We start from the raw sequence: 16,819 nt of genomic DNA on the forward strand, positions 1-16,819 counted from the left end.
GTCTGGGATGTGTGCCTTAATGAGTGAGTATAGGTGAGGTAAACCTAGATGCAAGTCTCACAAGCCATTATAATTGTCATAGCATATTCATGAGACATATCATCTAGTTTATTGTATGTTCATGCATTAATCTTACCAGTTATATGTGCATATTAGGCATAATATAATTTCTAAAACATGTAATAGGAGTTAAGCATAACATATGAGTAAGTTTGCCTTTTTAATCACATTTTTATTATGTTGGTTTATCGATTAACGTGGTGACTTAATCGATTAACTCAACTGTTTTCTGTTATAACTTTTTTATGTTTTAACTGTTTAACTGGATATAACAGTTTGAAGGGTCAAATCTGTTTTGTATAAGTGTAGGCAAATTGCAGAAACGTGTAGCATTGCATACTATTGTTTAGAATTGATTAGAGAGCATATATTCGTCATTTACTTTGTAATTGGCAGAGAGAAATGCATGTGTGAGGAAGAGAGATTAACATGATTTGTTAAAGTTGTTCATGGTGTATTGCATGTTGTTTTCATATGCTTAATCTCATCCATTCTTTCTCACATGTTCATGCATTCTTGATAGAGATTTTTAGAGAAATATTTTGTGTTTACTGTTTTGTATTAACTCACATATGCATGATGGCTTGTGTTACTTGAGAGTGGGTTAATAGTTGAGTTTTTCATAGTAATAATTTGAGCAGTTTTGTGCTTGGTAAAACTCTGTTTTTTGTATTTTGTTTTGTACTTTGGGTTAGTCTCTTGGTGTCCTACCACCATTGAGATAAAGTGGTTCTTCACCAAGACTAGGAGGTCTTGAATTGAGAACGAGGATATTGGCTGAGGCTGGATCGCAAGAAAGGTTTTCTCAGGCGATAGGGATAGTCAAACCAAGGATTAGAGGTTCTAGGAATTCAAGAAAGAAGCATCTTGAGTCTTGTAAATTGAATTGGTGTATGTGATTATACTAAGTGTTCAATATAGTGAAGAAGAAAATCTCCCAAAATCAGAAGGGGAGGCCTGGATGTAGTTTGCAGTGGACCGCAAATGAACCAGGATAAAAATCCATTTGTGCAAGCTGTTGTCTCTAAATCTCCTTTATAATTCTTACTATTTTAATTGGAATTTGAAGCTGATATTTTGCATGCTTATACCTTGTTATATCATTGTTAATATTGCATAAAGATATTTGTTGTATCTCTGCTTAGCTGTTGATAAATAATTGTGCAAATAGATGCATTGATAATTATATTTCTGTTGTGTGTTAATCGATTAAGCCCATTGGTTAATCGATTAACTGGGCTGTTTTCCAAAACTGGGTTTTGGTGCGAGAAGTGGTAATTGATAAGCGCTACACCAATTCACCCCCCCCCCCATCTAGGTGTGTTTAGGCCACGGATACCTAACAAACACTATGTCCAACATCAAGCCAATCAAGCAAGAATTGTTTTAGAGTAACAACATCATCAAAAAGGGGGAGATTGAAATGGGAAATAGTCAAAGGATGATATCATGATTGACCTACTTAGTTTTGATGAAGACAAAGAGTTAAATGGAAGCTTCAAGATGTGGACATCACAACAAACAACATGGTAAAGACTCAAAGGTCAACGTCGTAGACTTAGGATTATTTTACTATTCTAGAAGTCCTGAGATGTTTGCCTAGTGTTGACTTTAGGTTAGGCAAACCCTAGATGGAAGTCTCACGAAAGTCTAAATTGAAATACATATAGGTTGAGGTATTACATCTAAGTATACATATATGATAAGTAAGATTCATGCATTTGCATTAGGCATACATGGTTTTTGTGAATAAAAGAATCATTTATTTCAAAATCATGTGTAGCATGTTTTTTCATTATATAAAGTGTTTAACGTGCATTAGGAAAATCATTTTCCTATATATATATATATATAAATCGATTAACATAATTGATAATCGATTATATCTTGTTAAAATCTGTTAATCGATTAAAAGGAGTTACAATAGCTAACCTCTCATGACTTATGGCTTATTAATCGATTAAAGAGATTAATAATCAATTAAGCCTTAACTGAAAAAAACTATTTTTCATTAGCACGTTAATGGATTAAGTATGTTCATAATCGATTAACATCTGTTAAAATTAGTTTCATATAAAAGATGTTATTTTAACTCATGTGCAAAAAGAAATCATAAACTTTATTTTTACATTGAGAGAAAAAGAAAACACAAGATTCTCAGAGCTGAATTTTCAAAGCATCTTGCTTATCTTTGAAAGATTTCTTGCATTGTTTTCTAAGAGAGAAATGTTTTTCATAGTGTCATCATTTTTTCATTCATTTCAAATGTTTTTCATAGTATCTTTAAGGTTGTTGTGAGATTTCTGTAGAGGGTTGCATAGCCAAATTCAGAGTTTTATCTGCGCATTAAGTGTGCAAATAACTCAGCTTATTTTGTGAATCACAAGGATTGTTCTGGTGGTGTGTTAGCATCATCACATTAGACAATTGGTTAACTTCACGGAGCAAGAAATCTTGGATCGAGCGATACTTCGGCTGAGGTTAGATTTGCGAATGGTGTGGTATCCTAATAGGCGTTTAGAATGGTCAAATAGAACGAGTAGGCTCAACGGGTTCAAGAAGGGAGGATCTTGCTATGTGTATTGAAAGAGTGCTTGTAATCAAACATCTATTTCCAATAGTGAAGAAAAATCTCCCAAGATCATAAGGGAGGCCTAGATGTAGTTTTCAAGTGGACCCGCAAATGAACCAGGATAAAAATCCTTGAGCACTTTCTCTTTCCCTATCTCTTTTACGATTCTGTCTTTGTTGATTTATGTATTAATTGCATTATGTGATTTGAGCTAAGTGTAAATAATCATAGTATAATCAAGAATTAACTTAGGGAACTAAGACTAGTAATCATCATTGTTTCATTGCGAGAAAATCTGATTAAAGTTGAACATAATCGATTAATACAACTGTGCATAATCGATTAGTACAACTATGCATAATCGATTAACCTTATAATAATCGATTAACTATAGTAGCTATTTGTTCTACGCATATATCAGAAAAGCAGGATTCGTGATCCACTATACCTATTTACCACCCTCTACGTGTGTTTAATTTTACTAGTACCCAATAGTTGTTTGTTGTGATGTCCGTTTCTTCAAGCTTTAATTAAGACCTTGTCTTCATTAAAATTATATAGTTCAATCACATATGCAATCTTTAACTATTTGCAATGTCATTATTTTGGTCAATCAAAGATTCATTTGCATTATTGATGTTATCATCGGGTTTGATTTCAAATAATTTATAATTCCATTCCCCCTAATGAAGTGAAAAATACACTCGGTGTACGATATTAAATAGATCAACAGGAGATCATGATCACTACTGCAAACACCAACAATGAAAATCCTATGTTACTATTTATCATATCCTATCCTAATCCAATGTTCTATATCCTATATGATTATTTATAAACAGAAATGAGAGTCATATCCTACAATTTATCAAAAAAAATCAACCAATTTTAAAACTAATATTTAATACATCCTTTATTGATTACTCAATCATACACCATAATATGTAATTTAATTTCCTAGCATTTTATTTATCATAGTAGATTTAACCTTGACAATATTATTTTTTTATAAATTTCTCGGGAATAAAAATTATCACTAGTTTTTACAAAATATTCCAACACTCAATGTGAAGATTCAACGAGATGACTGTGATGAACGAGAAAAGATCAATACCTTGAGGACTATTGTTGCTTTTTTTGGGTACTAAGTGGCATTATTCTTCTTGTGGCTCCCTGTGTTTTGTTTGTTTACCTTTAATACAATTCACACATATTAAGATAAGTAAAATCTAAATGCAGAAGAATTTCATTCCTTACTAATCCTTTCCTTTGTTCTTTAGAAACATATGCCAAACATTAATTTATGCCACAAGCAAGCAGAATGTTCATCAATTAAAGTCATGCTTAATTCCAATATCATGATGAAAGATTAAGAGTGTTTCAATAAAAAGATTATCAAGATTTAACTTGTACACTCCATCATATAATATATGATTGCCAATTCAATGAGTATGTTTATTCAAACTGAAACATTCATTACCAAATTTAAACGAGTATCTAGTAACATCGAGTTTAGATAAAGAAACCAAATTTTTAGAGTTATGAGGTACATAACGAGTTTCAAATAAATCTAAATGATGTCAAATAACAAGGATTAAACGATAAGTCCTAACAGCTTCCACTAGAACTTTCACTCTATTTCTCATAAAGAAATTGTTTTTCTTTGGTCTTGTAGTTTGGGTCCTAAGGAATCCAAGCATTGTATTAGAAACATGAGTAGTATATCTACAATCAACTCATCAAGTATTATATGCAACTTTTCCAAAGTTTGATTCAAAACATACATAAGCATTATGTTTACCTTCCTTTTCAAACCAACCCTTGCATTTTGGACAATCCTTTTGAAAATGTACATTCTCTATATGGAAACAATATTTGTTTTCATAATATTCCTTCTTGTAGATTTGAGAAGAGGACTCATTATATTTAAAGGCCTCTTCCCTTTCTTGTCATGTTCATAATTAACATGATTGGTGGAATGATTTCCTTCACTTTTCATTTTAACATGATTTGTTTTCATAATATTCCTTCATAATTAACATTCATTTCCAATGTCCTAAGTTTTATTGTAGTGTTTGTCATTTCAATGTCAAGTTCATGCATAGTATGTGAACCACCAAAACATACATAAGCATTATGTTTACCTTCCTTTTCAAACCAACCCTTGCATTTTGGACAATCCTTTTGAAAATGTACATTCTCTATATGGAAACAATATTTGTTTTCATAATATTCCTTCTTGTAGATTTGAGAAGAGGACTCATTATATTTAAAGGCCTCTTCCCTTTCTTGTCATGTTCATAATTAACATGATTGGTGGAATGATTTCCTTCACTCTTCATAATTAACATGATTTGTTTTCATAATATTCCTTCATAATTAACATTCATTTCCAATGTCCTAAGTTTTATTGTAGTGTTTGTCATTTCAATGTCAAGTTCATGCATAGTATGTGAACCATCAAATTTTATGGTGGTCAATATACTCATTAGTGTCCTAACAAGAGACTTATTATCAAAGTGGGAGTATTTTTTCACAAACTTCATCATTTCTTTAGCACTTTTAGTTTTATGAAGAACAAATTTAATGTTTCCAGAAATACTCATCCATATATACATTAGTCTCAATCCGTTTGATCTTTCCCAATTTTTATAATGAGCATTATAATACTTGTATTAGAAATAACATTTGGCTTATCTTCTCTAAGAGATAAATCTAAATTTATCACTCCAAGGTAAAATTGGATTTGTTCACTCCATTCATAGAAGTTAAGATCAAGGCTTTGAGTTTCATAATAACGTGTTAAATTAATTTAGACTATATCATAAGTGCATATTAATCTTTACCTTTGGGTAATCCATGAATGTGTCATACCATACATCATGATGCTAAAAGAAATTCACGTAATATAACAATGATACATGCATATACCAGAAACATTTACTATATAAATATAAATATAACTAATAATGCATTTACACCATCAACATTTATGCTCATTGATTATAAGAATAAACAATTAACATTTGAACGATTCTTAACCGTCTTATAATAATTAACTTCAATTTACTCATAAATTAATAATTGTTATTTCATTTATAGTATCAATTAATGAGTAAATGAAATATGATTATACAATTTGAAATTAAATAAATATAAAGATTTGACCAGATTGATGATTAAATAATCTATCATACAATAATTTTAAACACCTAACAAATTATTCTACTACACATATATATGACTCAACTTTGCACAAATACTATATATATAATATAGGGATTGACTCACATGAGAATATTGGGCTTTTGTGAGAAATGAGAATAGTTAACATGAATGATTGGATAATATTTGAACGATCAAGATTAAAATATATATATACATGTACATGACTTTTTTAAGTGATCGCATGACAAATAACCAACTTTTAATCAGAATCATTTATGTAATTTGAGTGAGAATTGTTATGAAATAAAATCTATGAGAATAATAAATATGGGTCTTACAACCATATATGAATGATTATAATTAAAAGTTAGTTATTGGTCACATGATCACTAAAAATGTCATGTACATGTATCTTTTCATCTCTACCGTTCAAATAAAATAAAATGATTCATATTAATTGTTCACATTTTTCATAATAATTGTTCTCACATAAACCACTATATATATATATATAAAACGTGAAAAATAGAAGGTGCCTCCTTGATGTAACTTAAAGTTATATATGAACTTTTTAAACATTCAATAACATATTTTAAAATATCATTCAAGATCACATAACCATTAACAAAAAACTATTAAGTTCTTAAGCACATTGTTTTGATGTCGCATATAATTTTATCATGGAAATCATGTATAAATGAATCTTTAGAATTTTAGTTTTCACATAAATCATGTATAAACTATAAGTTTTTAAGCACAATGTTTTGATATCACATCTAAACATTCATGATTGATCATCCTCGAGATGTTATGGATTGTCTTTCAACAATGGAGAAATTCTTCTATATTCTTCTAGTTCCTTTTATATGTTTTCCTTACTTGATGACTGATAGAGACAATTTTCCTAGACAGAAGTACTGACAATGTTTTAAGTTCTTTTCGAATAATTATAATTATTCCATTAAGCATTATATATAAAGTTTTTTTCCCAAGAGTCATATAATTTCATTCAAATCTCTATATTCATGACTTATATATATATATATATATCCTCTAAACATTCACTATAAGAAATTTGACATATATCTACGGACGCTTATAGTGATAGCTAATAAAATCGTTGGTATAGACATAATATACATATGAACGTACAATAAAGCGTAGGTATAAGTATAATATAGCTACATATGTTTAAGTTCGTGACTATAAATATTAGTGACATAATACATTTCCTAGGAATAGATGCCTTATACCTACAGAAAGTATTGACTGTAACTGTATGCTTTAACAATAATTTTAAAACCGTAGGTATAGATTGTAATACTTGCAGATGTCTACTTTGAAAACCGTAGGTATATATTGCATAATAGCTACAGATGCGTACTTTCGAAACTATAGATATAGATTGCATATACTTACAGATGCTTACTTTCAAAACTGTTGGTATATAGATAACTTTTTTTAAAATATTGTTCCCAAATTAAATATTTTGTCTTTCCAATTCCTAATCCCTAATCCCTCTACTTACACTATCTAGAGTCCATATTCTCCTATTAATGACTAAATATCTATTAATAATTTTTTATATTATTTCTATTAGTTTATATAAATTTGGTTTCAATGTTATTGAAGTAGTGAAAACTGAAAAGGCAGAATTTAATTATAGTGAAGAAACCCTCCAACTTCTAAAAAGCCCTTGCAACCACAAGCTACTAGTTTAGTTTCCACTTCCATTTGAAAACTTTTGGGGATGTTTGAAATATGTTATTATATGAAGTCTCACATTGCCTAGAATTATAATAAAGTAGAATATCAATGTTATATACTGGACTCAAGTCCCTTGTTATAATGTGCACCAGATATAAGCACCTAATAGAAACACCTCATGGGCAGGTGGGCCTATGGGTGTGCTAGGGTTTGTAATCCTTATTCTCTAATAATATCTTGGTAGCCGTTAAGCGCTCCCGGGGACGTAGGCACAATTGGTCGAACCCTGTTAACAAAATCACTTGTTTCTTTTCTTCTATTTACTCGTATGTCCTTTACTTGATTGCTTTTGGCCAACGCTGCACAACGATCGCTTCCGCTAACCTTCGTGGTGCCCCTATTTCAAATTTCTCCCACAAGAAAGTCACTCTTCCTCATCCTCCCAAGAAGTTGCTCATCAAACTCTACGAAGGTATATACAAACCAATCAACCATTTCTTTTTCATTTTTAATTTCATCTTTTAGGTTAATTCATCATGGCTATAAATAGACCCTAATGTTTATTTCCTATTGCATTTTGTGGGTTGCTAATCTTTTACGTTAATTCTTGTTAGAACCAAATGGAATCAAGTGGTTTTTTATTTGTTTTACGTTAACAGAGAAATGACGCATAAATTCTTGTTAGTCCTTAATCATACTATATACTATATATTTCCCTTATTAATATGAATTGAATATACAAAACTTGATTTTGTATGAAATATTAATACCAACCATAGATATCTGCAGCTGCTTCTATAGCTTTCTGCTTTGTTTTTTCATCAATCATAGTCAAGACCATTAAAACAACCTTCTGGTATGGATCCAGTGAGGATTAAACAAAATTAGTATATAAATAATTTCTAATCATTTCTCTAAATTAAATAAAACATATAAATATATAGCAAATCAAGCATGAACATGCGCATAAGGGATCGAAGTGGAAGGAATTAGAGTTATTAATAAGAGAGCATAATATGATTTCTCTTAATGGCTACAATCAGTGGCGGATCTTGATCCTAAGTTTAGAGAGGGCAACAACATTTAATTACAATTTATAATTAAAATTAATTTTCAAAAATAATATAAAAATAAAAAAATATTTGTTTTAAAGTTTGAAAATAACAAATTAATATTAAATAACGTTAATTAACAACTAAATATGTTAAAGAAAAATGTATATTTAAAATGTTATTTTCGTTCTTTTAAAGACTACTTATATTCATCATCATTGAATTAGAGGTAAAAGATCATGTTATTTTCTCTTCAATATAAATCATTATGTTGTCGGCAAAAAATCATCTTCCATCTGACTACGTAATATTGTTTTGATTATCTTCATTGCTAAAAATGATATTTTAATTGTAGTTGTAGAAATTAGAATAGTTAAAATAAGATAAATAATTCAATCAAACAAGTATTATGATTCTATCTTCCCCGTTTTTATAAAAGCTACACTTAAGTCAGAGATGATTGGGATGTTCTTCAAATCGAATGCCGACATCATGAAATCCATAATATATAATTTATACATAAAAATATTTAAGTTATTAACATTAAATATTTTATAGACATTGTTAGGATTCAAACTAGTGTTGAGAGAGTAAAGTAAATAATTTAATGAAGAGAAAAAATGAATAACTAGTAATATATAAATTTTATATATTATTAGTTCATCATCCACCATTAATTTTTAATTATTATTGACTCTTTAAAAAAGTAATACAAATCAATGGAGAATACATTACATAAATATTATACACTTTAATAAATTTGCTAATATTTAAAAAACAAATTAAAAATTCAGGGGGGGCAGTTGCCCCCACCTGCTCTTTCAATAATCCGCCACTGGCCACAATGTATATTGAATTTTGAAGTATGTATTTTGAATTTTAAGTATGTATTATACAATAGCTACAACAAAATTAATATCAAGATTATACAACACCCCCATTTTTTAGTTTCTAATCTATGCTGCAACTAGGAAATAAATGTCATTCACATTTTTCAATTCCTATGTATATATATATAAATAAGGTAAAATAGGTAGAACTGAACGAACACATGGTTGGCTAATAAACATTAGAGTCAAGACATTTCACCCTTAATATCAACTACCAAGTACTAAAACAAAGATAAGGTCATATGAGTATATAGTGTAATGACTTCTGACTATAAAGGAGTTTATATGCATTGAAAACTCTAGTAGCTAAAGAGGGTTTGAAATAGCAGCACTAAAGAGTTTCAAGGACTCATAAATTGGTAGTCCATAACTAATTTTCATAAATGTTCAATTTTCATAGACATATCTTACATGAATCTTAAAAAAGAAACCACATTCTTATGATGTTTCCTTTTAATGTTTTATGTAAATTATTTTCATGTCAGTGGCTAATTTATGACAGATGCTAGTGTAAATAGTAGCTTATAGTATATTGTTGATTGTTCACTTGATGGTTTCAAAGTATTTATTAGAGATATGATGGGAAGGAGAAAAGGAATTAATATGGGGTGTCGTACAACTCAAGACTCGAGCCAAAATGTTCAAGTAAGTACTACTGAAGGGATACAACTTACTCCTACTCATACAACCTCATCCCATGCCTAAGGAAGTCATGTTGGAGAAACTCAATCCATCCATAATGATGCAAAAGGTACTATACATGAATCTATAGAATCTCACTTCATTCCTCCGAAATTAGATGCTGAAGAAGAACAAGCTGTAAAAGGTAAAAAATACATGTCATTTCCTTTTTATACTATATTTATTTTAACATAATATTTCAATTTGTATGATCTTTTGTTTTCAATATTGTGGATGAAGAACCAAAGCGACATAGAGGGCCAACAAAAATGTTAGATATATGGGAAATGGAAGAAGACCAATTTATAGTAGTTGATTTGGGCAAAGATGGTCGACTCATTGGTGAAGAAGTGACAACTCTTACTCGTTTTATTGGTAGTGTGATTAGAAGGCACCAATATGCTCCCATCAACTACAAATCATGAAAAGAAATGTCAAAAGAGCATAAAGATGAGATGCTGGAAATATTATAGGTATTATAATTGTATTTTTTTTATTATTCTTGACTTAGAAAATGTAATACATAATTTAATATTTTATTTTTTTGTTTTAATATATGTCATTTTTAGGCAAAGTTTGAGTTTGTTCCTCAATAAATAATGAAATAAGAGAAATGTTGAAAGCTCAATAGAATGAGAAATGGAGACAATGGAAGTTCGATTTAAAGTCAATGGCATTTGATCCCATTGAAATGGAAGAACAAGTTGCATCTATATTACTTGAGGATAAGGTTGATTCAAGTCAATATTGTGATTTGATTCATTACTGGTTTTCAGAAATGGGCAAGTAACTCATAAAGCAAATATGTTATCACATACTATGATATTAATGCTTTAGTGATGGAATTTGTATACTACTAATGTGTTGCATTAAATGTAGAAAATAAGTGAGATTAATAGACCAAATTGGGCTAAATATGAAGATGTTCATTGTATGGGAACAAAAAGTCTTCCAAAACTAATTGTTGAAATGTTTGTTGTTATTATCGGTCGTTATTAAGTAAATTGTTTCATAAAAGGATGTCTATTACTTTCCATTACATTGTAGAAACATAAAGCCAAAGGAGTGTTGCCTAATCATAAAGAGATATATACATGAACTTGTAAGGATGAAGCAGTTGTCAATGAAAAGACTACAAGATTGATTGTAAGATTTGTTTTCCTTTTCAATTGCGTATGCTATTTTATGGAATTAACTTCTCACTTAGGCACACTAAGTGATGTTCCTTGGAAAGAATATATATTTTCCAAAGTAAAAGGACCTGATAAGAAAGGACATGTGCATTGTATAAGAAAGATTTCGAAATTAAAAAAAATGAAGATTTCTTTGTCCAAAAATCAAGAGTTATGTAATTCGGTTAAGCATATGGAAAGTATGATGAAAAATATGGTGTCATTCATTCAAAGTCGGTTTTCTGGAGCAGATGTTGATGACATGATAGAAGCTGCAAAACATGTGTACCATATTCCCCTCAAATTTATTTTTCAAAGTTCATGTTATATTTGTATCAATTTTGTGAACTGATTGGAATAACTTAATAGGTCTACTAAAGTGAATTCCTAATCTGTTCTCTTATGATCTGGTCTGCTATAGTTGAGTAACTTCAATTTTCATATACGGAAGCAACATTATGGTATGCTGATATATATGTGTTGGGTAATTGTTGATGGGTTGACTATTCTAATTTATATGCAATGGATATTTGTCATTGAATTGATTATGTGAGTATATAACTATATATGGTAATTTGAGTTAAGGACAAAACATATTGCACTAAAATAGTTCACTAACTTGTATTCTTTTGTTTTCGCTTTCAATAGGTTCAAGATTCTTCTACTACCCCAACTTCTTTTGGTTCTCCAAATTTAGATTGTAATGAAGATAATGAAAATGGAATAACAATTTTTCGCTAATAGTTTTTTCGTTGGATTACTTTATTCATTCATTGATGTCTTTTTTATTCTTTGTAGGTGAAAGTTAGCAACTAATTTCTTTTTGATGCAACAAACTGGGAAATGAGCCATTGTGATTTTTGTTTTTCTAAACACAATTTGTATCTATTAAGATGGACATCTAAATTGTGTAATTCTTAGGATTATAAGACTTGTTGTGTCTATGATATATGTAGTTATGTTATTTTTAGATTGGCATAGTTAACTTATGTAATTCATCGGATTGTATGATTTTTTTAATTTTAAATATAACGATGTGTTCAGATATTTATTTTTCCATAATAAATTCATTTTATGATTTAATATTAAGATTCGTCAGTGAAACAGGTCGAAATGGAACTGTTGGTATAAGAAAGTCATATTAATCTATAGTGATGGACAAAAACTAAAGGTACTAGTTTTTGCCTTATACTACGGTAATGACTAGCATCACTGAAATATAAAGTGATAGGGAAAGCCGTAGGTATAAATACCTTTAGTGATAGATAAAATCTGAAGGTATATGTTAAAGTGTATACTCACGCTCTTGACAGTCGTCACTAATACCTATAGTAATAGTGAAAATTCGTAAGTATAGCGACTTAAATATGACAGACAAAAACATCTGTAGGTAAAAAGGTTTTGTGCTTTACCTACTGCTTTTCATCTTTTCCCTACGGTTTTCATTCGTACGTATATGAAAATTTCTTGTAGTGATCAAAATAATATATCTAGGAGCATAACTTGGTAGATATAGGTGGGGGCAACTTCCCCCTTGATTTTATTTTCAAATATATTATTTTGACTTTTTCTTATTTTTTTAAAAAATATATTTTTACCTTGTCTAAATTGTGTGGTTCTTATATATGTAGATATTGATATTAGTTATAATACTATTATTTCATTTGAGTTCATAGTGATTCTACGATTATGAAATATATTATGGGATTACAATTGTCTTTGTAAAAGTACAAAGATTCTATGGATTTTTATAAACAATTTAATATTGATAACATATGTACTTTTATGCAAAAATTATATCATGTGGATTTTAATATGAGTAAAAGAAGATTTACTTGAAATGTCAATTTTAACGTTTTGTTGTTAATATTGTTAGTCCTTCATGTTTGAAAAAACTCTTACCATATCTGAATTAAGTGCAACTTTTATGATATAGGAAAACTGAATGCATATTATTTGTCTGATCGAGTTATACATCTTATCTTAACTATTCTGATTTAGCTACTACAAGAAGATCATTTTCAACAACAAAGACAACCAAAATAAAACTATGTCGTAAAATAGAAGATGAATTTATTGTAGACAATATGATAATTTATATTGAAAAATAAAGAGCTGAAAATTTTACCCTTAATGCAATTATTGATAAGTTGAAGTCTTTAATGAATAGGACCCTTTAAATGAATATACATTTTTCTTAAACTTCTTTAATTGTTAATTATTGTTATTTAGAATTATATGTTATTTTGAAACTTTAAAAAATTATCTATACTTCTTTCTATTTTTTTACTCCATTAATCTTAATTATAAACTGTAATTAAATATTGTTGTTCCCCCTAAACTTTACCTCAAGATTCGCCACTTAATATATCTCTTCATGTCACATGAGACATTTCTTCAACAATAGAAAAACTCTTCTATCTCATTCTTGTTCTTTTCTATTTTCTTCCTTACTTGATGACAAATAGAGACAATCTTTTTGGGCAAAGATAAAGACAATTTTTAAAATTATTTTCTAATAATTATATTGTTTAATTTCCACCAAACACTATATCAACTATTTTTCCAAGAATGTAACATTTTATTCACAACTCTTTATTCAAAAGTTATATCATCCAAACATCAAGACAACATATCCATTCAGGTGATATAAAATATTTCTTATATTGAAACTAGATATAACTTCTATTATCCAAAAAAATTGATGAGATATTCACAATAGTCTAACATGATGGCATTGATTTATTAATAGGCAACTATGATCATTCTTATATGGGTTAGTCAATTATTTATTTATCTATAATCTATCTCCAACTATATTCCATGAACCACATGTTGTTCCAATTTGAACTTTTTAAAATATACCATGAACCCATTTGTCTAGTCACTACTCTCCCAAGGCTCTTTTGACCCATTCTGTTGTCTGCCTCCCCACCTTAATATTTTAATTATTTTTTCCTTCTAGAAACATAACATGATCGTGATGTAATATATATTTTGTGTGAATCCACTATTTCTTCAAGAATTATCTAACTTGAATAGTACAACCAAAAAATTAGAGTTTTAAGTGAACCAGGTCTTCCTCCTACCCACTTCGACACTTTCACTATTACTACTATTTAAAGAAAAAACCGCGCTTTTCATTCAAAACTAGCATTATATATAATCTTTACTAGCGTCCTGAACCTGGAACCGTAGTTTTCCTCAATACATATCCTATAATCTTAATCAATTTCCAATAAACCCTTTGTTTTTTCTTCATATAATAACTAAAACTCTCAACCCAAAAAAAAATTAAACAACACAATATGAACGATTTATTTTCAGGCTCCTTTACACGCTTCCGCAACGAGCAAGTCTCCCCGGACCACGCCATCCAAATGACGGGGGCTACACCATCGTCACCGCCGCTCACCGACCGCGTCAACCTGGACATGTTCTTTGACGAAGTTGAGTCAGTGAAGGAGCAGCTGAAGGAGCTGGAGCAGCTGCACGAGAACCTGCGAGAGTCCAACGAGAAGAGCAAGACCGTTCACAGCGCCAAGGCCGTGAAGGACCTTCGGTCTAAAATGAACGATGACGTGTCTTTGGCTCTGAAGAGAGCCAAGCTAGTCACGGTCCGGCTTGAGGCGTTAGACCGGTCCAATGAGGCAAGCCGTAGCTTGCCTGTTAGTGGACCGGGTTCATCCTCAGACCGGACCAGGACCTCGGTAGTGAGCGGGTTGAGGAAGAAGCTGAAGGATTCTATGGAGAGCTTCAACAACCTGAGACAACAGATATCATCTGAGTACACGGAGACGGTGCAACGGAGATACTACACTGTCACCGGAGAGAATCCAGATGATAAAACCATTGATCTCCTCATCACTACAGGTATGTTTGAGTTAAGAAAAGTTTGTTAGAATAAATCACACTTGAGTAATAGTTGTTGCTACTCTTTCTTTCATTGCTTACAGTAAATATGATGTTCAGAGACAACATGTTAAATATCATATATGAGCCGGGGCTGAATATCTATGAAGAACAATATTTGGCTGCCAATCAAATTGTATTACATAATATAAAAATGTTACATTATATTTTTAAAAATTTTCCTTTTATTTAAGTATTACTTTTTAATTGGTTGGAATAGAAAATTGTGACAAACTTTGGAATATATGATATCTATTCCGATTTATAATGATGGGGCAATAATTCATCTTTAGTTTATATGAAGTTAGCCCTAATTATTCTAACATCATGATCAGACTTTGTTGTATCTTGATTATTGAACCACTAGAGATTGATGACCACACTACCTTCTTTTTCTTTATTGAAGATGTACAAATATTGGGGGATAAATATTGGAGTATGTTTTAAACACAAATGTGTTAGTATGTATATTGAATATACAAATAATATAACTCATTTCATTAAGACCGCTCATAAGATGATAAGAATTCAGTTTTCTTTAAGATTTTCATTATTAAATTTAAACATTAGACTTTGATTTCTTATATATGGATAGTATAGTATATTAATAGAAAATGAACGTATAATTGATGGTACAAAATGATTGTGTTGGAGCAGGTGAAAGTGAAACTTTCTTGCAAAAAGCAATCCAACAGCAAGGAAGAGCTACGATCATTGACACAATCCAAGAGATTCAAGAGAGGCATGACACAATGAAGGAGATAGAGAGAAATCTTAATGAACTGCACCAGGTGTTCATGGACATGGCAGTCTTGGTCCAATCTCAGGGTGAACAACTGGATGACATCGAGAGCCACGTGGCGCGAGCCAATTCGTATGTTCGAGGTGGGGTCCAGCAGTTGCATGTTGCTAGGAACCATCAGAAGAATACCCGGAAGTGGACCTGCATAGCCATCATAATATTGTTGATTATCATATTGATTATAGTTCTATCGATTGTTTTGAAAAATTGACACTTTGTAATGGGATTGATTGCTTCATTGTGAAGGTGGACTAGTTCAATTTCAAAGCTTATAATTCCAAGTCAAATCTTGCTGCCTTGACCGTTGCATTAGAAAATTCCTCGTGTTTGGAGATTTAGATATTTGGTTTGGGTTCTAGAATCCTATTTTTCTTTATTCAGATTTGGAAAAGTAGTTGTAAATGTATGAGTCCTATTGGAAGTATATATAGTAGGAAAAGAATGAAATCAATTTATTGAGACTTAGAGTTAGAAATTTAGAGATAATTCTAAATTTATTTTATCTACTTATAAGATAAACAAGTGAGGATTTGAAGGAAATAACAAAAAAATGAAAATAAGCAAGCAAATTCTGATTAAATTGACTCAAAGATAACTAGGGTTCAGAATCCGTTAAGATTAATATTAATATTAACTATGTTAATTATTTTGTCCAATTAAAATAGCGGGTAAATATGTGTATCACAAAAGATTTATCATTGAATATCTCAAAATAATCTTCTAATGTATGATTTTTTCTTCTCAATTAATAATAACTATTAGATTATCAATTGTATCCCAAACATGAAATCATAATTGATAGT

General features: G+C 30.0%; 1 protein-coding gene across 1 annotated transcript; it reads left to right on the forward strand.

Annotated features, from left to right (window-relative positions):
• Nucleotides 14,368–16,383, forward strand: LOC109335539 (syntaxin-121-like). Its single transcript, XM_019571677.1, has 2 exons — nucleotides 14,368–15,175; nucleotides 15,872–16,383. Exons 1-2 carry the CDS (start codon nucleotides 14,611–14,613, stop codon nucleotides 16,225–16,227), a joined length of 921 nt encoding a protein of 306 aa, XP_019427222.1. The 5' UTR covers nucleotides 14,368–14,610; the 3' UTR covers nucleotides 16,228–16,383.

The sequence above is a fragment of the Lupinus angustifolius genome, chromosome LG02 (assembly GCF_001865875.1).
Source record: "Lupinus angustifolius cultivar Tanjil chromosome LG02, LupAngTanjil_v1.0, whole genome shotgun sequence".
NCBI classification, from domain to species: Eukaryota; Viridiplantae; Streptophyta; class Magnoliopsida; order Fabales; family Fabaceae; genus Lupinus; species Lupinus angustifolius.

What these genes read in the sequence shown, in the direction of transcription:
- LOC109335539 (XM_019571677.1), top strand. Translation starts at nt 14,611, where the DNA reads ATGAACGATTTATTTTCAGGCTCCTTTACACGCTTCCGCAACGAGCAA. An exon ending in TGATCTCCTCATCACTACAG is followed by an intron (nt 15,176 to 15,871) that starts GTATGTTTGAGT and finishes GTGTTGGAGCAG; the next exon opens with GTGAAAGTGAAACTTTCTTG.